The following is a 25,181-nucleotide window of genomic DNA, read 5'->3' on the forward strand; positions in this document are numbered from 1 at the left end:
TGATGATTATCTTGATGCAGCCTCCTTCCTAAGTCTAACATGCCTCCGAAATTGGATGGAGTGATATTAACTTGATATTAAAGGTATTTGTTGTATTTGGTGTGAGCAGAAGGGTTGGTTCTGAATGGATCCATGGTCTCAGGTCTGTGTCTCCACCTGCTGGTGCGAGAGGGTCCGTCTCTCTGCTCCACCGGTTTATTCTGCTGTGTGGTGTTCCCATAAGTAAATAACCTTTAAACAAATTAAATCAACTGAAAGTGTGCAGAACAGCAGCATCTAAATAATGCCACAGCTGTTCTGTTTCTTTAACGAGACATTTAAAAGGAGATCAGAAATATGTTTAGATGCTACTTTTTAATAAAGAAATGGGAATGTAGGCTATGTTTAAACTGTAAAATTAAAAGGGAATCAATCCAAAGACCAGATACAGAGGAAAGTATCCAGAGTTATGAACATAAACTGCAAATTCTACCTTTTCAGCCCTTTAAACCCAACGGGACAAATAACAGAGACACGTTAAAGTTTGGCCCCCTGACGAGTTTGCTAAATTCCCCCCTGAATTCTCAAGGTTTTTTTTCATTTTTTTTTTTACTTTTTATTTCAGCATTAATGAAACGCATGGAGATGCATATTAATTCACTCCTTTCCCCTTTTACAGATCTGTCCGGTCTGATGTACACAGATTGCAGGATACATATACTTACACACACACCAACATCTATACACTCACATTATATACGTTTCATTGGAATAATTTCAGCTCTTTTCTTTGTCCTCAGAAAGCTGCATCTAAAGGATTTTCACTTTTTAATTTCATTATATTTGGGAAAACTTTAACTTTTCTTCTACTACAACTGTTTATATTTGTTCAAATTCATCTTGTTTATATTCTGTCTGAGCTCCGGTTTGAAATGTGCTACATAAATAAAGTTTTCATTGATTAATTTGCAAAGAAATGACTTCATTAAAAGGCAGCAGGAGAGTAAAGAGGTTAACTTTCCCTGTACAACGTCGCAACCTTAAAAGACCGATTTCTGAGTGGATTAAAGTTCAGAATTGACCACATATTAATATTAGTTAATTTCAGAAAAAGCTGTAATGGGTAACTTAGTAGAGAACAATCAATAAAACCTCTTAAACCATTACAGATGCTTCTAAGTGTTACGATCAATAAATACTTTCATGGAAAACAAATTATATTTTTTCAATAAAAGAGAAAGTCTCTTAACAGATATCTAACTGATATCTACTGATAAAATTTGATCTGAGAATCCAGTAAATCTACTTTGAGGTGAAATTTAGACACAATGGACTAACTTTTAATACAACCATCTTTATTTGCTTCACACCACATCATCTCCTGAGCCTCCACAGCACTGTCAGCAGAAAACTTCTGGAATAAAACAGCAATCTTCTGGGAAATTCATTCATTTGATCGTTCATCTCTATATTCAGGAGCCGAGTTGACTGCAGACGTCCTCCATGATGGATTAAGTCCACTGTGGTCACTAAATTAAGCCTCTACAGAGTTTAAGTGCATCACTGAGTCGTCCCATCAACACACGGCCGAGGTCTTATTTCTTACCTGCACAAGAAACAGAAAACACTGATTAAATTCTCCCCCGATCAGCTTTATTAGTGGCATAGCTTTCAAATAAATCAACGAGGAGGGATGAGAAAACTTAAGAAGTGTGCAGGCTGTTGTAAGAACGCTGGAAGGAAGTTGGCACAACGCTGATCATCCGAGGCTTTTTGTTCAGAAGATATGAGCTTTATAAGGAGTGGCAGAAGGTTACCAGGAGAGTGAGGACAAGAAGTGTGTTGTTACTGAGCTACAGTTTGAGCTCGACTCAGATGTTTATTCTTATTCAACTGTGTGAGAAAACGTTAAAGATGCTCTGCTGCTTCTAGCTTCCACTGTGGGGGATCATCAGCGTTTATCGGTTTAACAGAAGAAACTGAAAAATATCTGAGTGAGAGCAGCTTTATTGAGGATTCAGCTGGACTGATATACACGTTCAGCTTATTGTTTTTACAAAAAGGTTCAATTCGGCAGCATATACAGAGGACCTAGGCCCATTTGAGTCCATCCAGCCATTGTCTTCGGTTTTATCCCAGATGGGGTCACAGAGGCATCAGGACCAGGAGGGAAAGCCTTCAAATCAACACTCTCCAAAGGCGTTCCCAGGCCAGAACGGCTATATAATCCCTCCAGCTAGTTCTGTGTCTGCCGCGGTTCCTCCTCCCAGTTGGATGCACATGAAAAACCTCCAACAGGATCCAGGATGCATCCTAACCAGATGCCCCAACCACCTCCTTTCAATGCAGAGGAGGAGCGGCTTTACTCCGAGCCCCTTTCAGATGGTCGAGCTCCCCCCACTATCTCTACGGCCCATTTCAGGCGCTTGTATCCACGACCTCATTATTTTGGTCACTACCCAGATCTGTGACCAGGTGAGGGTTGGAACCTTCTGACTCGGCTCCCTCTTCACCACAACGGACCGAAGCAGCGCCCTCGTTCCAGCTGATGGAGCCTCACCTCTCGCTCAAATTTACCATCACTTCTGAACAAGATGCCGAGATGCATTTGAGTCTTGTTGAACTTAATCATCCAGGAGGGATTCGAACCCCAACTGAATTGTCTGGGCATGTCTGTCCGGCTTTGAGAAGCATTTTTTTGGTCGGACTAACATATTTACATCCATTTTAGAAGCCTGGCTTTGGTCCATCTAACACAATAACTCGTATTTGTAGTTTATTCTTTTATCAAAGGACAAAAAGTGTCGGACAGACTGGGAGGAAGTCTACTGTGTGTGCATGTTTTTCTGCAGTGGTCCACATGTGGAATCTATAATCCTTTTTCAGCCCACTCCCCTCCGACTTTTCCTCCTAACTTTCCTTCATGAAAGAAAAGAAACAGCCACAACTCTCTTTGGAGACGGTCACGGACACACACAGAGATCAGCCAGAAAAATAAAACGTACTCAAAAACACAAACAAGACCTAAACACCATAATCATCAATATGGTGACCGGCAGAAACACCACAACAGAACAACAGAGAGGCCTGGTTCTGGACGGACCGCAGGGGTTCACTGCTGTGTGATGTGGCCCAGCGGCAGGCTCCCTCTGAACAGCGTCTGTAGTGGTCGTTTGGACCGGAGGAGGTGACCGCTCTCAGTTAATTGGCTCATCCTGATCGTCTGAGTCAGAGGAATTCTGTTCTCAAAAAGCCACGTCCTTTTCACTGTGGTTTGGGGTTTGCATGTGTGTTTAGCATGACAAGAGTTAAATCTGTTTTCTATAGACAGAAAAAGATGAAGCCGTCTCTGAAGGGGCCAAAAGGGTTGTTACTTGTTTTTGTTCCTGTGCTGTGTGCGCACTTTCACACCTGACCTGTGTGGGTTTTTTAAGTCCATCTCTGATGTGTTCAGCGCCCTAAACAGAAAAAAAACAATAAAAGTCTATCTGGAAAATGTGCAAAACATCAGGCGATATTCAGACATCTGAACTCAGAATTCAGGATCTCGCAGTTTCAAGTTGAAAAAGTCAGATTTTTGTCTCAGAAAGTCCGAAGAACCTCATCAGCCCCAGACTCAAAAACCAACCTGTGCATAAAAAGTAGTGACGGCTGCAATCCTAAACGGTCTTTAACACACATCAGTCGAGCACAAAGTGCTATCCAACATATATCAGGAAGTATACGGCTACAGTGTTTGTTTGGTTATCGGTTTGGTTTTCACAGAAGGAGTGGGCTTGAGTGCGTCCTTCTTGCTGATCAGACATGGCTAATTCATTTAGCAACGCTTTCTTTTATGTGTGCAAGCAGGCAGGTTTGGTGGCACTGCATTTTTACCCGGTTAGTGGGGTATCTCCATTACATTTACGCTGTAAACGACTCACAACACCAGATATTCTTTCACTCATGGGACTGTTTTGTAGCCTTAGTACCGCTTAACCTCGTCATAGTTTGCATCTGTCACGATACCAGGAAGGAAATAATGATTGAACAATCCCATGTTCACCTTCCTTCTATTTATTTCAGGATTTTGGTGTCTCACCGTAAAGGATTTCTATTCTCAACATCACTTAAATGTGCCACTCTAAGCAAGAAAAGAGCTTTTTCCTTTAGTTGGTCATGACATACAAAGGCAGATGTAAAGAAGAGGTGACCAAGTGCTTTTAGATGTCAGTAAACGTGTAATGTAGAGACACTTTTAATTGTAACATTCACCATGTAGTTCCATGCAGTGATGGAGCAGGATGACCACAACCCAAAGCCCGTCCAGATCATCTCAATCAACTGACGAGGACCGCCGCAACTGAAGCACAGGCGTGCATGTGTGTGTGTGTATGCGTGTGCTTACTGTCCTGACCTGGAAGCTTGAGCCACTTGGGCACCTTGCCAGGGTCAGGTTTTGGAGGTTTAGCAGCCTGGGTGCGTGCGGCTGGGTCTTGCTCTTCCTGTGTGGACTCACTGGTTTTCATCGAAAGCCCCGGGGAAGGCTGCGGCTCCTCGACGCCCGCAGAGCTGGAGCCGGGTGCTGGGGGACTGAGCATGCAGCTGAGGTCGAGGAAGAATGAGAAAGGACAAAAAACATGATTCAAACACGCCAGGAGAGATGATTTAGAGTTGTTTTGTTCAGGAATGTGTTTTCTTCCTTAAAGGGTGACATGATTTTTTTATGCCCTGTTTTTAAACCAATTTGACACAATTTTCTGAGGTCTTATTAAGATGTCTGAGACAGATTAACCACAGTGGCTCTTCTTCTCAGCCCTGTTTTGACACCATCACCACACACTGTTGTCGGGGTGAAGACTTGTCTTATGGCATCAATCATGAAAGCAAAAGAAAGAAAGAAATATCCTCCAGTTATAGATATAAATAGTTAATCTATTGATTCGAGAGGGAAATTATGGTGTAGCTATGAGTTAGCAGCAGATGCTACTAAACGATGCCATGTGTAAAATTACTGTGTTTGGACATTTTGTATTCATTAACCTCATCAAACAATTGTACTTGTAGACCTACAACTTTCTCAGAAACATGCCGATAATGTAACGTTAACACACCGAGAGCAGTACACGGCCTTCAATGTAGCAACGAGCGTGAGGAGAGGACCGGTGTTATCCACTCAGCTGCAGCTTTTCTGAGTTACACAAAGCTTCAGTTAACAAAGTAATGTGATAACAGTCATGTAAATCTTACAAAAAGAAGGAAAACGTTTTCTAGAAGTTGGTGTACATCATCTTCATTATCTAAGCTGTTAGTGTTAGCTACTGCTAAAGGAAACTATAAAGAAATAAATAAACCATGAGGAATCATTTCTCAGATACTTCCATTTCCCAGCTCTGAAGTTCAGGCTCTGAGAGTTGGAACTGATCCCTCCTTGTGGCTCAGTTTCTTCAGTCCAGCTTTGAACTGTTGTTAAAACAGTGAGATGAAATGTGGTTGCTGCACATACACAGTCTTTAGCTAACTCTGCTGGAACGTCACCCTAAAACACAGACTGGGCTCTTACATCCTCTGAGGCTGCTGGTAGATGGAAGACGCCTGCTCGTCAGTACAGCTGCCAGCAGGACATTTCCACCAGAAGCTGGCTTCATCCCTCAAGCAGGGTGGATGTTAGCGGGCGGGGCGTAGCAGAGGAGGTGGAGTGAACTTAAAGAGGGACATCATTTTGAAATGAAAACTGGGGAACCTACAAAAATTCCATTGTTGTGTTTTTGGGGAGTTTTACACCTGCTGGTGACTTCAGAAACCCTGAAATATGCTCCCAGGAACATAAAAAAGTGAATTCCCTTTAAAGCTGAGCTGAAATAAAGTTGAATAGGATAACGATGTAAAACGAGGCGGAGAGGTAACCTTGTTAAAGACGCAAGGACGACAGTTGACGGTCACTTTTGGGCTCCATCTTCAGACGGAGTGGAAAAGAGTGTGTTAAAGTGTACGAGAATGTGTATGGTTGTGTGGAGGAAATGAGGGCGCATCGGGGCACCTGCTGTTTAGGCAGAACCTCAAAGGGATTCCAGTGATGACGGCTTTGTAACAGGAAAATAGGCTGGTTGCCGCGGGATACAAGTGCATATATATACCAGGTGCACGTTTAGGCACATACACACAGGCGCACATACCTTGCTATGGACTCATTTGCTTGCGAGGCTGTGACGGATGTTTCCAGCAGTTCTCTCTTTATGTAAGAATCTGTGGAGGAACAAACAGACACACAATGTAAACTATTGTTGTGTTACAGTACATTCCTCAGTAATTGGCCAGTATCTAATTCCAATTAGCATAAGGAGGGAATCAAACAGACAAAAACCTGTCTTGACGTCGGAGCCCAAGTACACCACGGCACCAGGAAACAGGTTGGCCTACAGACAGAAGGAAGGAAAAGGGGGGAGTGAACAGAAGCTTCAAAAATGTTTGGCACACATGTCAATTTCTGTAAACAAGGAAATGTCCAAACAAAAACCTCTGCCTCCTGCAACACGCAAAGCAACTGCTGCCGCCACATCTAAGCCAAAATCAAGCTTTTTTCTGAGGGTGAGTCATCGCTCGGGGAGCTGAACCAGCAACCACGGTTCTTTGAAGCAGACCACAAAATGAGCACCAATGAAACGGCTGGTGAAAACACTTTCACCCCCGAAGCGCCACATTCCTCTACCGGGGATAGTTGTAATGGTTATAATGGACCAGTGGCAGGCAGATATCATCAACCGTACAATTTTGAGGTATGAAAACAGGCAGGCAGGGCGTGCGTTTATCACTCTAAGAGGACAGAGGTAAAACTAGTAAAAGAAAATGTGTACCACACACGAGCAACACTGAGAAGAATGCTTCAGCGAGCGGTCAAACACACGAAAACAAGGAGGAAAAAGGATTATTTCTGCTCTCGTGACACGAAAAGAAACTACTGCTCGCCCTGCTTTTCTTCTTCCAATTACCAGATGTGTTTAGAAACAGCTTGAAACTGGTGATAAACCGATAAGTTCAAAGTAAAAACTATGTAAAACGTCAACAAGTCCATGATAAGAGTTCATGAAAAAAGAGACAATTCCTTCTAAAACCGAGTATCTCGGCATCTTTTACCACACGTTCCTAATTTATTAAACTGTTTATATAAATCATAACTTCAGTCATTTATCTGCCAGCATGTTAAAACATCAAATAATTGTTTTTCTCAGTTATAGATAATTTAAATTTAATATATTTAAGTTTCAGATTTTGAGGCATCTCATCCTGTGCTTCCTAAATCATCTAAATAAGCATTCGAATATAAAATAAGATGCAAATGTCTTAAGACACCCCAGATTTTTTTATATATTCGAAGGAAAATAGGAATTGGGTGCAGCAAATTATTGAAAGATGCACAAAAATAAATGCATATAATGAGCATGAAAGTGAATATTTGGTCTGAGCTCCTTTATTCTCCATCACAGTCTGAACCCTCTGAGATAAGCTTTCTGTCCTTTCTTTAAGGAGTCTTCAGGAATAGTTCTCCAGGCTTCTTGAAGGACATCCCAAAGCTCTTCTTTGGATGTTGGCTGCCTTTTGTTCCGTTCTCTGTCAGATGATCCCACACTGCTTCAGTAATGTTGAGGTCCGGGCTCTGGGGAGGATTCATCCCTCCATAAGACCTGTTGCCACTGATTTTCAGTCCACTTCTTGTGTCTTTTGGCATAGCTCAGCCTTTTCTCCCTGTTTCCCTTCCTTAAGAATGGCTTCTTAACAGCCACCCTTCCATGGAGACCATTTCTGATGAGGCTTGGGCCAACAGTAGATGGATCAGCTGAAGGTCCAGATGCATCTCTCAGCTCCTGTGACAGGTCTTTGCTGGATTTTTTCCTCTTTTTTTAGGCCTGACACTTCTTCTTTTGTCCTCCACTTGTCCAGTTTCCTCAAATGTTTTAAGGACACACTGCACACCATGCTGAGATATGCCAAGTTTTCAGCTAATAGCTCTTTGGGAATCACTTTGTTGCTGCAAAAATAATATTTCATGTCTGTCAGACCGTGTTATCTTTGGCATTTTTCAAATATTCGACTACAGAAATGGGAACAAATATTGTTTTTGAGACAGGCTGCTAGTAACAAAGTGCCTAAAGACACCATTTTTAATGGTTCTTTGCCAAGTTGTCTGTGATGTGTAGACACAACACTGGTTTCTACCTTAAATTAGATGCCTTTTTCTTTTTTTATTTTATCCTTGAACGATTCATAGGTCAGTGTTAAGTGGCTCAACTAACAAAAAACACATTCCTCTGAAAATGGTCAGTAAAGACTGGACTGAAAACAAGTGAAAAAAACAGCCAATGTCCAAAGAAAGCCTGGAGAACTATTGCTCAAGATCATTTTAAAAGATTACATGAAAGTCTGGCCGACTGGGAGGAAATATGAAGAAAATAGTTGTGTTTTTTAATCACCGTCTTTTATCAACGTTCTTTTTAAGTAAAACATTTTAGACATATTTTTAAGTTTGGTTTAAAAACTAGTTGGCTTGAAACACAAAGAAACCAATCTGTGCACAAACACTCAAACCAATTTAAAGCAATAATTTTCGGTTACTACTGAGAAAAAGATTTTCAGGTGTGAAATCATTCAGTTGATAAAATCATTAGATGCCGACTAAAGAAAAAAATATGAAAAGCTGCTTTTGTCTGCCTCACAAATTAATAAGAACGTCAAAAGCAAAACGCTCCTTTATAATTATTACAATAAAACTGCATGAATGTCGTAGGAAAATGCCGTTTTTACAGGTGTAGCTACACAAACTACAGGGAAGGAACCATTTAATCAGTCCAGGTTCACTCCAGGTTAATCAGCAGTGTAAAAGTGCAGCTCGGTGTTAGGAGAGTTTCTACGCTACAACCCATCGTACACACTCTGTCCTTTGTGTAGCTGGTTGCTAAATTGGGGCACGGCAGCCTAATTGCTATCATCACAGCCCTGTGAGCAGAAAACAATGCGTTACAGAGGAACAACGGGCATTCCTGCTATCCTGCTCCCTCTGGCAGTGGCACTCTGGATAAGACGGGCCGAGACCTGTGTGTGTGTGTGTGTGTGTGTGAGGGAGTGTGTAAAAAAACAAGAAGTGAGGAATGGTGAGAAAAAAGAAAGAAAGAAAGAAAGAAAGAAAGAAAGAAAGGCTGAACAGATCCTGATGGAAGACAGAGGGGCAGACGGACGAGGGAGGGGACGCCTGGTATCAAAGGGCTTCTGGGTTGGGAAACATTCCTTTCCTGACATGACACAAAGTGATTAAAGTGCGCGTCTGTGTGTGTACGCATGTGTGTTAGACAGATACATCCATGTGCTCTACGAGACACGACCAAAAAAAGATTAAAGATTCCTCCTGTGTGTGTTAAAGGTTGACGTATAGACAGGGAAAGAGAGCCAGACGGAGTGTGTGTGTGTGTGTGTGTGTGTGAAATGACACCGAGGAGATTAAAGATTTTGTTTTTGTGCACTTTAACGCTTTTAAGTCCCTAATGGATACAGACGTGGGGGTGAGGGGAGGGGAGGGGTGAGGCACAGGAGAGGGCTGGAGAGAGTCGGAGTTAGGAGGAAAGACATGAAGTCGGAGAGACGGGGTCCAGGAGAGGGACGAGTAGTGAAAAACAGGCAGGGAGATTTCGAAAAGTGACACAAAGAACAAAGAGGAACAAGCGAGACTTACATCAGAACATCACCAGAGGGGTGCACACACCGGCACAGACACATTTCAAAGTGTGCTTTTCAGGACTGTTATCTTTTGTACCAGCCCCTCTGAGGGCTGAATCTTCATCATCAGCACAACATTCTCACCCTCCCCTGCGCTCCTCCACGTTTTCAGGTTGAGTGAAAGTGTCGAGTGAGAAAACGGGAGCGCTGATGACGGAAAATGACCTATAATAATGTATCTAAACGCAAAAGAACAAGTCTGTGAGGGTGTTATGGTATGAAGAGATCAATCAAACGAGAGATATACGTCTTCACTCAAAACTTAAAGGCAACAAAGCAGCGAGGCTGCCCACTGCTCCGTGTGTGTGTGTGTGTGTGTGTGTGTGTGTGTGTGTGTGTGTGTGTGTGTGTGTGTGTGTGTGTGAAGATCAAAGCAGGGCCTGTATTAACCCCATGTGCCAGTCTGGGAAAAATCAAGCCCAGCTGGGGTCAAGGACAGTGGAGAAGGGGGAACAAGTGTGAGTGAAAGTGAGAAAAGGGGGGGTCAGTTGGGACGGGAATGTGCTAGGGCTTTGAAGAGGAGACACGGACCAGCCAATACACTTTACAATCAGTGTGTGTGTGTGTGTGTGTGTGAGGTTGTTGTTTTAGAGTTCGACTCTTATGAGATTTCTTTGAGACAAATCAGCCGTTTTACAGTGAAGTTTCAAATGAAGCTCCACAGGGTTAAACGTGTGAGGAAGCTAACCTGGAACAGCGTAGCCGAGAGGTCGTCCAGAACAGTTCTTGGAGGAGTAATGACTAAAATAAAGATCAGAAACAAAGGCAGAAGTTACAAACTGGGAACATAATCCTTATTAAAACCTCTTCTCCAATCAGAAAAATACAACACGTGTGAGTTCTGGTGGTAATTTTCCTAAAGTGAAACAATTGTTTCATGTAAAGCATGAAAGTTATTTGTTTCTATACACGAGAAACCAGTTTCAGAGCTTTGTGAGAAATTCTGATTAACACACATTTGCAAGAATCTAAATATCATCTTCAAAAGCATGTAGATGGTACACAGGGGAGTAATAGGGCGAATGGCATCTCTTTGGTTTCCTCTTCCATGCCCGCTCTGTTCGGCAGTACACAACACAGGCGAGTGGCTACGATCCCCCAAAGCCCGGCAGGTTAGAGGACTGTTGGGACAAAGTGCTTCCAAATTAAACTTGTGTTGATTAAACCGACGCGTGTTACTCAGCTGAAGCACAAGTAACACGAAATGACTTGTTGCATATCGAGATGATAAGTTTGTATCTGTTGCAGGAGTCGTTCAAAGCCTGTGTTCAGTGGCCTTCACAGCTATGAGCAGGGTTACAACTGCTCTGAAGTAAAACACAATAAAATAAATGCTTTCCAAAAAGTGCCTGGGGTGTTGGTGGCTCAGCTGGTTGGGATAACTTCGACGTGTCTGGCCTGAATTCGAGGCCTGCCTCGGGCCCTTTGCTGCACGTCATGCCCCTTTTTGTCAAGCAACTTACAAATAAATGCTGTGAATGCTGAAAAAATCCTTTAAAAAGTGTCTAATTCCAAGTAATTTTTCTAAGTTTTAGTCATTGTTTTTGTGATATTTCTTCTTTATTTCAATAGTCAAGACCAAAAGAAAAATACAAAAACAGCAACGAACCAGAATAATTGGTACTGCATGATCTCAGGATCCGGTTCAGTGAGTTCAGCTCAACTATAACTGACAGATTTAAGCTTTAAAAAGGTCCATTTTGATGGTTGAAGATGTTGTGATTAATTAGCGGGAGATTAAATGACACTTACACAGGTAGAAACTGAGCTTAGGATCCTCCAAGTGGCTCCTCACAAAGTGTCTCACAGCACCAACTGGACACAAAACACAAGAGAAAATAAGCTGAAGCACGAACAAACTGCACCTCCATCAGTCACTGTGTGGATTGGAAATCCTGTTTTAGAAGGAATTTCCCTCCAGTTTGTTGTTTTCCTGGCTGTCGAGGTGCATCTATCCCTGGAATTACAGACCTGTCTCGTTCTTTCTGTCTCGATCACTCTGGTGAGGCTAAAGTCATAAATGTGGTGAGGGAGCCACAAGTTGATTTCACATTGCAGCCATACCTGTGGCTAGCCAGGTTAAATGAACACGCTCCACACTGTGCACTCACACACCTGTCTCAAGGGGCCTGAAGAAGCCCTGCAGAACATGTCTGTCTGGAAATTGAACCCTCAGGACCACCTGGAAGATTAAAAGAGGCAGTGGGTTGTGAATAGTTTGCATGTTTTAAATAAATGCAAGATTCTAATAATAGGAACGGGACGGGACGACTCACTTTGGGATATCTCTCCATCTTCTGCTTCATCTGCGCCTCTTTAAGAGATTTAGTCATGAGCGGAGATTCCTCCATTAACTTCCTGAAGAAACAGAAACATAAAATAAGTTGAAATAAGCTGTAATATAAAGCAGAACGTTGAAACATCACAGAAAAAGGCGAGTGGCGTTTTTAGCTCCGAGCCTTACTCGTGTGTGGCTGTGTGTGTGCGTGCTGTGCATGTCAGAGGCAGAGACAAATTGCTGTGGCCACCTTAATTCCCCCCTTGGTAATTGCAGTCATTGAAATGGTAGTAGCGTCTCAATGAGACAGCCTGCTATGTTAATGTAGACAGAGATTAAAGGTTGCACGCGGCGAGGTCTCAACCTGATGGTGTTTGGTCGATGACTGGAAGGTCTACAAAAAAACAGAATTACTAATTGCTCCCAGTTTGCCATATTTGGAAGCCTTTGTAGTGCGTGTGGTGTCTTATAAAAGAGAACATGTTTGCAAACATGCACAATATCTCCACAGCTGTGGTCTGCTGCAGCCACATCCAGAGAAGGCAGAATAAACTTCTACACATCTGTTTTGAAGAAGCGCTCATAAATAAATAAAAACTTCAAACTCATAATAAATAGAAGAAAAAAAAAAAAAAACTTCAAAACACACGCAGATACTCAGCGTTCTCCCTGCCTATGGCCTCTCATCATTGCTTTGGTATTCAACAATTAAGGGTTATACATCGACAAAACACCGCAGGACCACATGCCAAACTGACTAATTATCTGTTTCAAACAGTGCAGGACCACAGGTCTGATCCAGACGTGTGTCTGCAGCAAGAAGGTATTCAAACTAAATATCACACACAGCGTCCTCTGACCCAAAGGCACTCAGCCAAGTTGCATTCACATGCTCCTACTCACCTCTCGCTTTTCAGCTGCGCGAAGCGTTTCCGCACATCATCTACTGTCACTTCAAAGAACTCGTCAGGCAGATCGCCGAGATCCTCGGTGTGTCGGGACGTCGAGTCCAGGTTATAGATAAGAGGCTCCCTCTCAATTGGCTGCAGACAGCAAAGAGTGTCCATGCACAGGACAGGTGAATCAAAAACCTGATGTGGAAGCCACACAGACATAAAAGAGGAGATATTTCTGACCGAAAACAAATGGGCTTACCTCCAAAAATTCCTCCCTGTGATCCATATCCTGGTCTTGCAAGCCGGCAGTGGCTTTACACTGACAGACAAAGTACAGTTAAGAAAATTCTCAGTTAGACCAAGAGTTAACTTTCAATCTCAAGCAACAACACAAACAGTACCTCTTGCAACACTATCCAACTAAAGACAGTAACAATGGGTTGATAGGGAAATGCTAACATATGCAAAAACAAATGCTGTATCGCTACATTCAAGTAAAGGTCACTGGTATTCAGTGTTGGTCATCTTACTTTAAAAAAGATTAGTTACAATTACAAATTACTTCTCCCAAAAAGTAACGGAGTTAGTAACTCTGAGTTACCTCATTGTAAGAGTAATTAGTTACTCTACAACATCAAACCTCAAATATGTTTATATTGAAGAATAAAAACCCTATTTACAGTATTTTAGAACATTTGGTATTTATTTGAACTCACTAGATTGCAGCCTGCCATATGACATGCATAGAAATAAAAATATATGTAAACTTGGGTAAAACGAAACAAAGCTGTATTTTAGGCCTACTGCACAATAAAAAGAATACTATATTTATAGATTTGGGCTTGGGTTTGGGTTAGCAGCAGCAGGAGCAGCAACAAGTTAGCATGTGTTGATTTGAGGTGCTTCATAAGATTCGAGTTGCTTGAGGCAGATGTGGATAAAGTCTTTTTCCTGGGCATAGCGTGCGTGTTACATAAACATTCTTGCCTTAATCAAAATGGGTGATAAGTAGTGCCGGTACTTCCAGTTGGAGGACGCTACCTTTGAATTTCCCTGGCTCGTCGCCACGGTTGCGGTCTTGTTGTGTTTGGCAGTCAGAGTGTGCAGTGAGACCACATGAGCAGGGCGTGATCTGCCCACCCAGCCAATCATCATCGCATTCGCAACTGTGTCATCATCCCCACCGCTGCTCTCTCCAGTGTGGCCAAAACCTGACACTTTACGCTTCATTCAGCCAAACTGTAGTAACGCGCCACTTCACATTCTGAGTAACGACAACGGCGTTGCAACGATGGGAAAAGTAATTAATTAGATTACTCGCTACTGAAAAAACTAACGCCATCAGTAATGCTGCTATACGCTAACGTCGTTATACTCTAACGTCGTTATACGCTAACGTCGTTATACTCTGGTATTAACCCTCTGTAGTCATCATATGAGAGATTTAAGATGATGTAGCAGCGAGCCTCAAGAGCAGCCTTCAAACTATAAACCAGTTATTGAATTGTGTTGATAGGCCAAGTAAACCCAGACTTATGATAAATCATTCATGCTGTGCTTTTTCCTGAATAATGTCGTCATGTTTGGTGCCAGAAGAAACAGTAAAAACGGACTGTTCTGAGGAAAACTTTTTCCTACTCGGGTTTCACATTTTTTGTGTGATTTTAGGTCCAATGTGTTAATGCAGTATGTGAAAATGAAAGAATAACTAAAGTCACACGTGAGGTTGTGCTGACAAAAATGGCACCAAACAACGGGAAGATGAACAGCTTTTAAGGTGAAATATAAAGATAAAACGGCCAATTATACCCTGAACCCCAGAGGGTTAAAAGAAACATCTTAAAAAGAGCCTTTTTACAAGTTATAACATGTGACAACGAGAGGATAAGTTAAAGATAAAAGGTCAAATCAGTGTATTTTATTCAGCTCAATTTCAAGATCAAACAGACATGAATTCTTCAGCTTTTTTACAGAAAATCTTTGCAGCTTTGTGCAAATTTGGCACAACAACAAAGCTCCTCCTTTCTCCTTCTGTATCTTTAGCCTCTTTCGTATATCAGCTGCGCCTTACAGGTGAAAAACAGAAGTTTTTGTTAACCCGCCGCTGTTTCGATTAACGAGATTAACGTGGGCACATTCTGTGAAAGTGACCATTGGTTGTAGCCTAATGTTGAGGATTGAAGCTAAAATGGATAAATAAAGGGTTCCTTTAAATGGAGACTCCCTGACAGATGGTTTCCTCGACAAGCCGTTACTGTCGATGTGAACTGAGCTGTCACCAGAGTACGTCAGGTCTTAAATATCACTTGCTAGCAAAACACACGGCTGATGCAGAGATCTCTGCTCCCTGTCGCCAAATGCAGAGCAGGCTGAGTAGTTTGCAAAAGAGACGCCTGAAGAGCTCTACCTGCGACACATTTAAACACAGCTACAATGATTATTAAGAATGTTACATTCAGGCCAATCTGCCGTGCTGTTGCTGCTTGTTGGACTCAAGTTGTCACATTTTGTTTGAGAATGCTGAAGGACGCTCTGGACAGTGTTGTTCGAACAGTTTGTTTTGGATTGATGCATAACTAAAATACATAAATATGCATCTGCATAAAGCAGCATATCTGCCTGCTTCTATGTTGGTGAGAATCCCTTTAAAGTGTATTTAAAACACAGAAAAAGTTTGATTTGAGTTAACCATGTGTAAACTATACCTTAAAATCTACATTTCCCTGACAACTGCTGCGTTGACCTATTGATAAGACCGTTTACTGTCATCTCAAAATAAGGCATCATGACTGTTTTCATGTGTTCATTTTCTGGTGCTGGGGCTCACCTTGGTGCTAGAACCATGGCTGGATTTGGCTTTCTTGGCTTTGGGTGATTCCACTGTGGCACCCAGAGCTGACAGAAACGAGGATGATGATGATGAAGACAGACCTCCCCCTGGACCCCCGAGGCGCTGACCACCTCCAGAAAAAGGAATGAAACAAGCTGAAGGAGTCGAGGAAGAGGAAGAAGATGGGTGACAGTTTAGTTCTGATGGCCCTGGTTTCTCTCCATCCTCGACAGGTGTTTGACTTCCTGCAGGTGGGACTTTGGGCCGCACTGCATCCTGGGAGTTTGGGGCTTCTTCCCGTTGAACGGGGATGGTGCTCGTGGCTGTGGCAGGGGTTGGTTCAGGCACAGTTCCCACTGGCTGAGGGGGACTTGAATATTTTGATGGCACAGCTGTTGTTGACATCTCTGGAAACAAAGGAGCAGGATCCAGCTCAGGTGATCGCCTAGGGATGGTTTCCTTGGCAACAGGTGTGATCGGCATCGCCTCAGTTTCATCTTCCTCCCCAGGAGTTTTGTCCTTTTTGAGCAGAAGTCTTAAACAGAGGGTGTGACAGTTACTTTACATTAACTATCCTCCTGAACTATGTGAATAATTTGATAAAAATCACACAGAAAAACAGATAAAGGGTGAACACAAGCAGCCTACCTAACTATGGCACTTCCTCCTGTAAGACCCAGAGACTTCAGAGTGGCTTTCTTTAGGGCTTCTTCCCCACTCACCTACACACACACAGACACACACATGGACCAGCAGCTGTGTTGCCATAAAACTCACTTTCATCTCTTCAGAAAGGGAGAGTTAAAGGAAGGCAGCATACCTCGTCTCGCATGTAAACACACACAGGAGTGGATCCTGATTCGGACAGCTGCGACCCACTGGGGAGAGATGGTGGCATCGAGAGGAAGAACAGGGATTAAAATGATGGGAAAATAATGTTGACAAAGTGGCTTTTTCCTTTACTTGTCCAGAGGAATCTGCTCTGTGAAGTTGGTCCAATAAAAGCCGTGCGAAGCAGTGGCACACTGTCTGCATGTGTAAACCATGTGGGCACAATGCCGTGTAGGAACTAATTGAACCATAAATGTTTTACTGTTGTTCCTCTCAATTCTGGAAATCAAAGCTTCCCCCTCTGCTTCTCAACATTCCCTGAGCTTTTTACGCTGGTGTGGAGCTCAAACTCGTTTCGTGGAAGCATAACTTCTTTGGAAAAGGATCAGGATACGCAGTGATGTCATTTAATAGAGATGAGATGAAGGCTGGTGGATTGCACGAGCACCTGGGACCGCACAGCTGGAACTACTGAGTAACAGCTGCATGTGTGTGTGAATGGGTGGTACTGATATGTGGGAACGATGAAGTTTCAACAGATCAGTGGACGTTATCTTGGCTGCGTTCATTCTTACACAATGACCACCTTCACTCTGTGGAAAATACACGAAAAGAACTCATTTTACAGCAATTCACGTTACTAATTTCTGACCAATATTTAGTGGCTCAGAACCAACTATTTTTTACAAACATAGACAGAGTCTAAATCACATATTCAGAATACAATTATTCTGAAAGGCCGTAAAGAAATAAGATCAAAGTCGAAAGAGTCATTTTATTCAGGCTTGGATCAATGCCAAGCCCTCCAAGATTACCCGTAAACATTCAATTAGAGCCAAACGTTACGTTATTCACGATGAACACAGCATTCAAAACCTGCGTCCCTCTCTTTGCTGCCAACTGCGTAAAAATGGTTTTTAAGACTGGTTTCTGTTTCTGTTTCGTGGCGACTGCAACTGAGACTTATGACTAATAATAATAATAATAACGTGCAATAAAAATGTTGACATGAAAGATTCCCGATGTCTGGATCATTTGATCACATTTTCAACATCTCCACCATGACTCAAGACACTAACGTTTAGCCTTCAGCCAGCCGCTGCTCAAATAAAACCTGCTGCCAGACGTAATTGTTGCTGAAGACATCAGGACATCCCTGTTTGCCGTCTAAGCTTTCAGTCTACGTTTGTAAAGATGTTATCTACATATGCAGGAATCCCAGTCCTCATAAGGAGAAGAGGAAACTCATGATGAGGATATAATTAACCCACGATCTTCAGATAATGGCGAATAGAATCATTTAAAACACGAGCTGTTTTTGCTTCTATAAAAGACAAATAGATTGAACTCAAAGCTTAGTTTTCCACTTTTAACATAAACTGAGCTCAATCTTACGGCATAAAAAAACTTTTAGGAATCAATTCCACTCAGCTGAATTTTATTTCATGCATTTAAACTTGGTGAGCTTCCACTTTGAGGTTAAACTTCTTATTCCAGTTTTGTTTTGTGCCTTTATGTTGCTGCTGACGTTCTCTCTAAAGAAACTCATTCACAGTAATGTCGGCCCACCTGTTGAATCCAAACACCTCCTGTGGATAAAAACGTTTTTACACAATTATTCATCTTGGATGCCATCACTGAGCAGACTTTTCTTTTCTTGTGACTGAGAGGAGTTTTTTGGGAGTTTGTCTGTATTAAAATGCAGTTAATGTGAACACAGAGAGCAGAGGAGACTTCTTAACATGCTGACAAGCTCCGTTTTACAGCAGAACAAGTTTGAGACACACATTTTTATTTCTATTTACTTTGTGACAGTATAACGTCTCAGAATTTGTACAAATCTGCCTTAAACACCACAAAAATATCACAACTTTACTCTTTGTGTAGTTGTGCAAAGACACCCACCCACGAGAGAAATTTTTAGTTTACAATCTTATTTTCTCATGTCGTGAAATGATCTCAATCATTTTTGAGATATTGAAAAATTCACACTTTGATTGGGAAAACTCGGACTTCCGACTCCTTACTCGTCAGATTCAGGGAAAGAGGGGCCTGTGTGATACAGGCCTCAGCTTTCAGCAAGAAGCATTGTCTTAAATAAAACTACCTTTTTTTCTTACATGAGTATTGTTTAATTCTTTTTTTTATTTTTTGTTAAAGACTCCGTTTTAAGTACAGGTTTTAAACCTGGCTTTGCACAGCTCTGATAAGAAACAGGTTAATAACTGCTGGTAATGCTCCAACCAAACAGCAGATGCAAACCCTGCATGAGTGCACACGCTCAACACAAACCTGATCTGAGGGAAATGTGTGATCAGCTCCCACAGACTCTGTCCACTTGAGAAGGAATCCTGGAGCCGAGAGCCGTCCTCCATCTGGAGAGCGATCCGCACCTGATGAAACCACAAGGACACACAAGTTGGAGATTAAAGCTACGTCACAGACCACAGACTCTCCAATCAACCAAACAAACACAATCCAGGAATACCTAACAGTCCTAAATGATCAGCATCAGTCCATCCACACCTCTAGTTGTCTAACCTACAGCAAGTGTGTGGTATTATGAATTGAAAGGGTCAGTTTGTCTGTTTATCTAAAGTGATAAAGAAACATACTCTCCAGGGGAAACCAGCTGAATTTAAATAATAAACTTCATAAGGAAAAACAAATAAAACACCGGAGACCACTCACTAACACTAAAACAGACCTACTAAACACTTTGAAGTGTCCCTCTGGCTTTTTTCTTTGTTTGGTTTACTTTCAGAGCCCTAAGAATGCAAAAATAACACCATATACACCCCAACTTTAAGAATCTCATGTAGTCAAAGTCTAAAAAAGCTGCCATAAATGCCAAAAAGGAAACTCACCATGTAAAGCACCAGTCTCTGCCCCCCATAACAAAGTTCTTGGCTCTTCAACCTTGAGCCATTTTTCAGAGAAATCAGCTCTTTGATAATCAGACTTGATTACGTCGCACATGTGGGCCTGAAAATTAGTAACACCAGTGCGAGTCTGTTGTTCTCTCTCTGAGTCACTCTATGACTTGTTTATGTTTACTCAACCACAGCGTTGTCCAGCGCAGAGCGCGCTACACGTCGGCTCACCAGGGGAGATGAAAAGAGGGCCGTCGCTGTCAGCGGCCCAACACCAAACACTCTCACACACCAGTCTGGCTGAGGTGTGTGGAAATGTGTGTGTGGCTCAAGGGCGACTGTATGTGCGCGTACATAAAATGTGCGAGGGATCGACAGTCAACCATCCATCAAATGAACAACACAGCGGATCAAACCAAGCCGTAATTTTACTGCTTGGATTACGAAGCCATGATGTCATAGGAAAGTACAGCTCAGCTACAACAAAGTGTTTTTTTGGATACAAATCAGAGAGAGAGCACAGACTGGGAATTCACGGATTTTCCACTGCTGACGATAAAACACACACACATACCCCCAGCTGACCAAAATATGAAAATATATTGAAATAATTCACATTTTCTCTGGCAAGATCCAGTCTCCAATTTTCTTCAAAGGTCTGAAGTTCCAATTCAAAACATAATTAACACTAAATTAATTTTTGTAAGAAAATTTTGTTTGAATCAAAAAGTCATGTTTTCTTGTCATAAAACGCTGAGCATGAATATGTTTGAGCATGAAATAAAATCTGAAAATAAAGTCCTCCTGGTTACTAGGGCTGAGCGATTTTATCGATACAGCGATATATATCAATATTTTGTTTCCCGATAAAGTATCGATTTTTCAGTCACTTTTTTCAGTCGATTTTATTTTATTTTATTTTTTTTTTAGCAAACTTTATTGAAAAGTCAGATGTTACAATTTGTGAAAACACAGAAAATTAAAATAATACAAAACAATCCCAGGGGGGTCACGTTATACAAAACATTGATAAATTGGTTCATAAAAATAGTGCATAAAAAAGTGCATAGCTCAGTGGTTTTGATGGCTTTTCTGTTTATAGAATGTAGGATTGTTGTAATGTATTGTTTGAGCTCCTTCTCAAAAATGAAAAAAGATGGTTTGTGATTAGAGAATTTGGATTTGTGTATATAGTATTTAGCAAGTAAAACAAGCAGGTTGATGACATAATATTCACAACATAAACATGAGTCCGCATATGCTGAAAACCCGGTTGTGACATGTTTGTTTGCTTCCGTTTGTCTGGCGGTGTTGTCCTTCCGGTTCAAAGGACGGACCACAGTCCAATCAGCGACGATTCATGTCAAATCACACTGTCCCTTTAAAATGATGTGTATGAAATCGTGAGATTAGTGTATTGCTACAGCCCTACTGGTTACTTAAAACAGGCACGAAACAAGATTAAACTTTAGATTTTACTTTAGAGAAGAATACTGGCTCAGGATTTAATATTTCGTTTAAGTTTCTTTATAGTGTTTTCTTTCTTTCCTAAACTCTGTGCTTACATGTACTTTATATTGACAACTCCCAATAAAACTGCTCTCACTCTGATGCAACACATGCAAGCTTGTAACTTTCACGCCTAATGCAATGCAGACGTCGCCACTTTAAGTGCAAACAACTAATATTTTCATCAGTCAGCCAGCAAAGACTGTGCAGTGATTTATCTATAATCAGACATAAAGTTAGAAGCAACAGAACAGCTCTTTGGTTTTTGTCTCATATGGTGGAGAACCTCCGAACAAACCACAACGGCGACACTGCCCACATGCTGCCGCTGCTCTTTTTTTGCAGCTCACGCTCTGCCAGGGCAGCTCGGACTATGTCGCTAGAATTGGAAAGACAGCAATTCCAACCCGTCTGGGACCCTGTAGTGAAACTTTATCAGGGCAAAGGCTGATTTACTTTGTCTAAGTTGGCAACAGTGTGACACAGTTCGCATGTTATGTTTATTTGACGGTTTAAAAAATCATTTAAAATGTGTTTTCTGAGCCTGATATTCTGGTCTGACGTAAAAGCAAGTCATCGATTCCTCATGACCTGCATCACGATACATTCTGTTTAAAACAGGTGAGTTACGTTACAAATGTTTAACTTTCCAGTGAAGTGTTGTGTTATCCAGCATGCTACTATCTGATATAAATACTATATCCTGAAACTGTAGAATCAAGCTTTGCTTTTATGGCTCTTTTCCTTTTTAGTTACGCAGCTATTATGTAGTAGCAGATATACAACATGATTTTAAAATTAGTGACTAAGATGACAAATTTTCATCAGAATATGACACCCTTCTGTCGCTAAACACTTACTTTCGCTTTCATTGACAAGTGTTATTACAGTACTTTGAATTTATTTGAATGATCTCCATTTGGCACATTATCTCTATCTGAAGTTCATCCATACCACTAATTGATCACACAGAGTGTAAATTGAGCCGTTTATGCATAAAACGAGTAGTTTACAACTTAACCTACCCATGTGCACATGTAAATTAAGAAGTATTTACAACGACTTTCAGCCTATACTTTTTTATTTATTCTGAAAGGCATAAAAATAAGCTAAATGTATCCTATATTGTGTTTGAGAGATAAAGGAGGGAAAGAGAGAGAGAGACAGGAGCAGGGAGAGAATGCGGCAGTAACCTTCACCACGCTGCAACTCGTAGATAAACCAGGTGCTCGAAGTGCTATATGCTTTTATATACTTCAGCTTTAAAATAAATGAGCACAGTGAAGCACCACTGTGCAAATGGTGTTACAAAACATGTCTGGCCAAGGGTGGAAACACTTCCAAAACTCTTGAAGGACAAGCCCCCAGACCTGCATAAGGAGTTCAGAGAACGACAGATAATAACTTATATACCCATGAAAAAAAGCCACATTCAATGCTAAAAGCAAGCAACGCCTGCACCCTTCACTCTCCACAAAAGTAGCTCTGGAAAAACATTAAAGCTGAATTTCAATGACCTACCACTTTCTCTGGTTTAAATTGCCTATTTTTATAATTTTTTTCCTTTTTTAAATTGTGTTGTCTGTGCATTAGAAAAGCCTGCCTTTGTGGTATTTTATTTTATTTACTACATAGTTATAGTTCTAAGATTTTTTTTTAAAAGTTAAGTCAACAATGACATTTTTTGTCTCTTTTTATTTGGAAAAGTATCGAAATACATGTTGGTACCGGTATCGATACCAAAATGTTGGTATCATGACAACACTAGTGTGCTGTTGCAACGACAATCCTATAAAATACTAAGATGTAACTATCAAATATCCACTAGTACAGATATTTAAAGATTATATTGCCAACGGGTCAGACTTGAATCTAATGCTGCCACCAATCAATACAAGCAGACAATCTCCATGTGCACGTGACAGTTACTGCTGTTTTTACTCACTAACACACACTAACCTGGCTGTCCGCTACACCTTGTTTCTTCGTACTTGTCACCATTTCCAGTTTAGCGTTGTTGGGAAGGTTTGCAAACCTCCATGGCAGCGTCAGGTCAACAACATGCCTCTGAAACCTGCCAATGAGATGATGACAGAGGAGTCGCAGGTCAAAACCATCAAATTTCATACATCATGTGTCTCCAGGAGATATTCTGTCATTAAAAAGAAGAAAATATATGATTCCTACAGACAAATAAAGGGGAAATAGTGAACTGATGGAATCTAAATTTACCACTTTATGGTGAACTCTTTCAATAAAAAACAAACAAACAAGTGAATTACATGAATTGTGTACTTTTTCACATTTTCTTCCTATACTAAAAACATCAACAAACAAACTAGTAAGCTACTCTGAATTAATTCATTGACATATATATACCGGACAACGACAGCAACATTAATCTTAGCTTAAACATCACATTTATACAACCAACCATGTGGACACCGACCACATTTGGCTTTTGGCAGCTGCTAATTCTCGAGCTTAGCTACAACCAATCAGAGCATCAAAATGTGTGAATAAATACTTTGTAATACAGCTGAATAGTGGTTCTCCATACTCACTCTGCACTAAATAAATGGCTATAACTGTTCCAGAGTGGGTGAAGGCAGAATTCAGTTTGAATGGGGGAATAAACGCCAGGATAAATGAAAAAGGAACTGTCAGAAACAGCCGTTTCCACAGCCAACTAAAAGCAAATGAGATTAAGATTTAGCAAAAACAAAGGTCCTGCTGTTGTATTTATTAGTGCGGATGTTTATGCTGGCCTTGGATAGATAATGTCGCCGTCAGGTAGAAACCTTACTATCTCAATATTTCACAATTTTATTTATTATTGGTCACCCTTTACATCTCTGTGTAGCCCCACATTGTACATCCAATGAAAAGTATGAAATAAAAGCTTGTGATTTAATCTAGACATAGTTTGGACACTGGCTTCCTTCAGCCACAGAGGAACACACGGCAGTGGTATGAAAAAACTGCTACGCAAGATATGCAATGTCCTCTTAAATATAAAGTACAGCTTTTTCTCATCACTCGAAACACAAAATCTATAAATGCTACTGTTATGAAGCCTGAGACATGTAGAAGCAGAATTAAATCTCCTTTTTGCCCGTGTTCTTACCACCCACACAGTCACTTCAACTCTTGGGTCTATGTCTCATATGGGTGCATTGGGCCAGACTCTTGCTGTCTCCGTAGTTATTTAAGTTTACACAGGATAGCTTTTACATTCTGTACTACTAATATCGGCGCATTAAACTGTAACCTGCACATACTTTGCGGACTGAAAGAAATGGGAGCTAAAACTAAAACAACCTGAACGAGCTTCATTAACAGATACTCACTTCAAACTGTGGTCCTCTGGATTAAAACCATGCTTTTTGCAGACGTCTTCAAGCACCTGGGACGATATATATAAGCAGAATTTGACCAATTAAGCAACGCCACATACTTATCATGTTACATTAATTGTCTGCGCACGAAAACAGAAAATGATCTGTCACTGGCTAACAAGCGTTAGCCAAACATGCTAACTCAGAAAACGGCTGGCTCCGGTGTGCTTACAGAAAAATTAAATTAAACAAATCACACGATCACTAAATGTCCCTTAAAGACTCGTCACCTGCAACAATGGTGTGTTTGAAGATACTTTAACTGTTTGTCTTCGTCCATTTGGAGTGAGAACCGTTACAGCTGAACTGCTGGCTGCCATTGTGTGTTGTGACGTCACTGTGTTTGTTTGAAAAAACTTTATTGGCAAGGTTTAAACTTTTAAAGGGTCAATTCACCTAAAACCCATGACGATATTTAAGATTTAGCGTGTGTCCCCGTTTAAGCAGTTAGAGGATATTTAAAAACTCATCTGTGTTCCTCAAAATTGTACATTTTTGAGACAAAAATATTGTTTTAATGGCTTGGTGGTGGCTCTTCATCTTTTCAGTGAATCGGTTATATGACTGTGCTAATCGACCCTGTCCACATCTCTACCCACAAGTAGCAGACACCAGCCTTTGTTGTTTACCCTGAGAGGCAGAACATACGTAGATCTCCATAGGTTCTCTATTGGTGACTTTTATTTTGAACAATCTGAGCTGTGGGCTCTTTGTTGTGTTGGTACTGTTATTAGTCGTTTACCTTTGCTCTGCTGTGGGAAAAAACAGAAGTCAAAGTGGATAACCCTGTGTTTTTAAACGTGTATGACATCATGAACTACAGATACCTGGGTGTTCACCTGG

General features: G+C 41.2%; 1 protein-coding gene across 1 annotated transcript; it reads right to left on the reverse strand.

Moving 5' to 3' along the window:
• Positions 1–1,315: 1,315 nt before the first annotated feature.
• aspscr1 (ASPSCR1 tether for SLC2A4, UBX domain containing) lies at positions 1,316–24,673 on the reverse strand. The gene is made up of 17 exons (XM_072384325.1): positions 24,569–24,673; positions 24,291–24,346; positions 22,900–23,014; positions 18,851–18,951; positions 16,548–16,605; positions 16,376–16,449; positions 15,725–16,262; positions 13,157–13,216; positions 12,905–13,044; positions 12,000–12,081; positions 11,839–11,905; positions 11,476–11,538; positions 10,412–10,464; positions 6,323–6,374; positions 6,135–6,204; positions 4,376–4,563; positions 1,316–1,585 (listed from the first exon to the last, which is right to left on the reverse strand). Exons 1-17 carry the CDS (start codon positions 24,656–24,658, stop codon positions 1,575–1,577), a joined length of 1,818 nt encoding a protein of 605 aa, XP_072240426.1. The 5' UTR covers positions 24,659–24,673; the 3' UTR covers positions 1,316–1,574.
• Between the last annotated feature and the right edge of the window lie 508 nt (positions 24,674–25,181).

Source organism: Leuresthes tenuis, unplaced genomic scaffold (genome assembly GCF_036924035.1).
Source record: "Leuresthes tenuis unplaced genomic scaffold, fLeuTen1.0.hap1 SCAF_4, whole genome shotgun sequence".
In the NCBI taxonomy this organism is placed as follows: Eukaryota; Metazoa; Chordata; class Actinopteri; order Atheriniformes; family Atherinopsidae; genus Leuresthes; species Leuresthes tenuis.

Bases quoted from the DNA above. Each gene is read 5' to 3' on its own strand.
- aspscr1 (XM_072384325.1), bottom strand. From the start codon at position 24,658: ATGGCAGCCAGCAGTTCAGCTGTAACGGTTCTCACTCCAAATGGACGA. The intron at 24,347-24,568 runs GTGACGAGTCTT...ATATCGTCCCAG, and splicing joins CAAACACACCATTGTTGCAG to GTGCTTGAAGACGTCTGCAA. The intron at 6,375-10,411 runs GTTAGCTTCCTC...TTCTGTCTGTAG, and splicing joins TCTCGGCTACGCTGTTCCAG to GCCAACCTGTTTCCTGGTGC.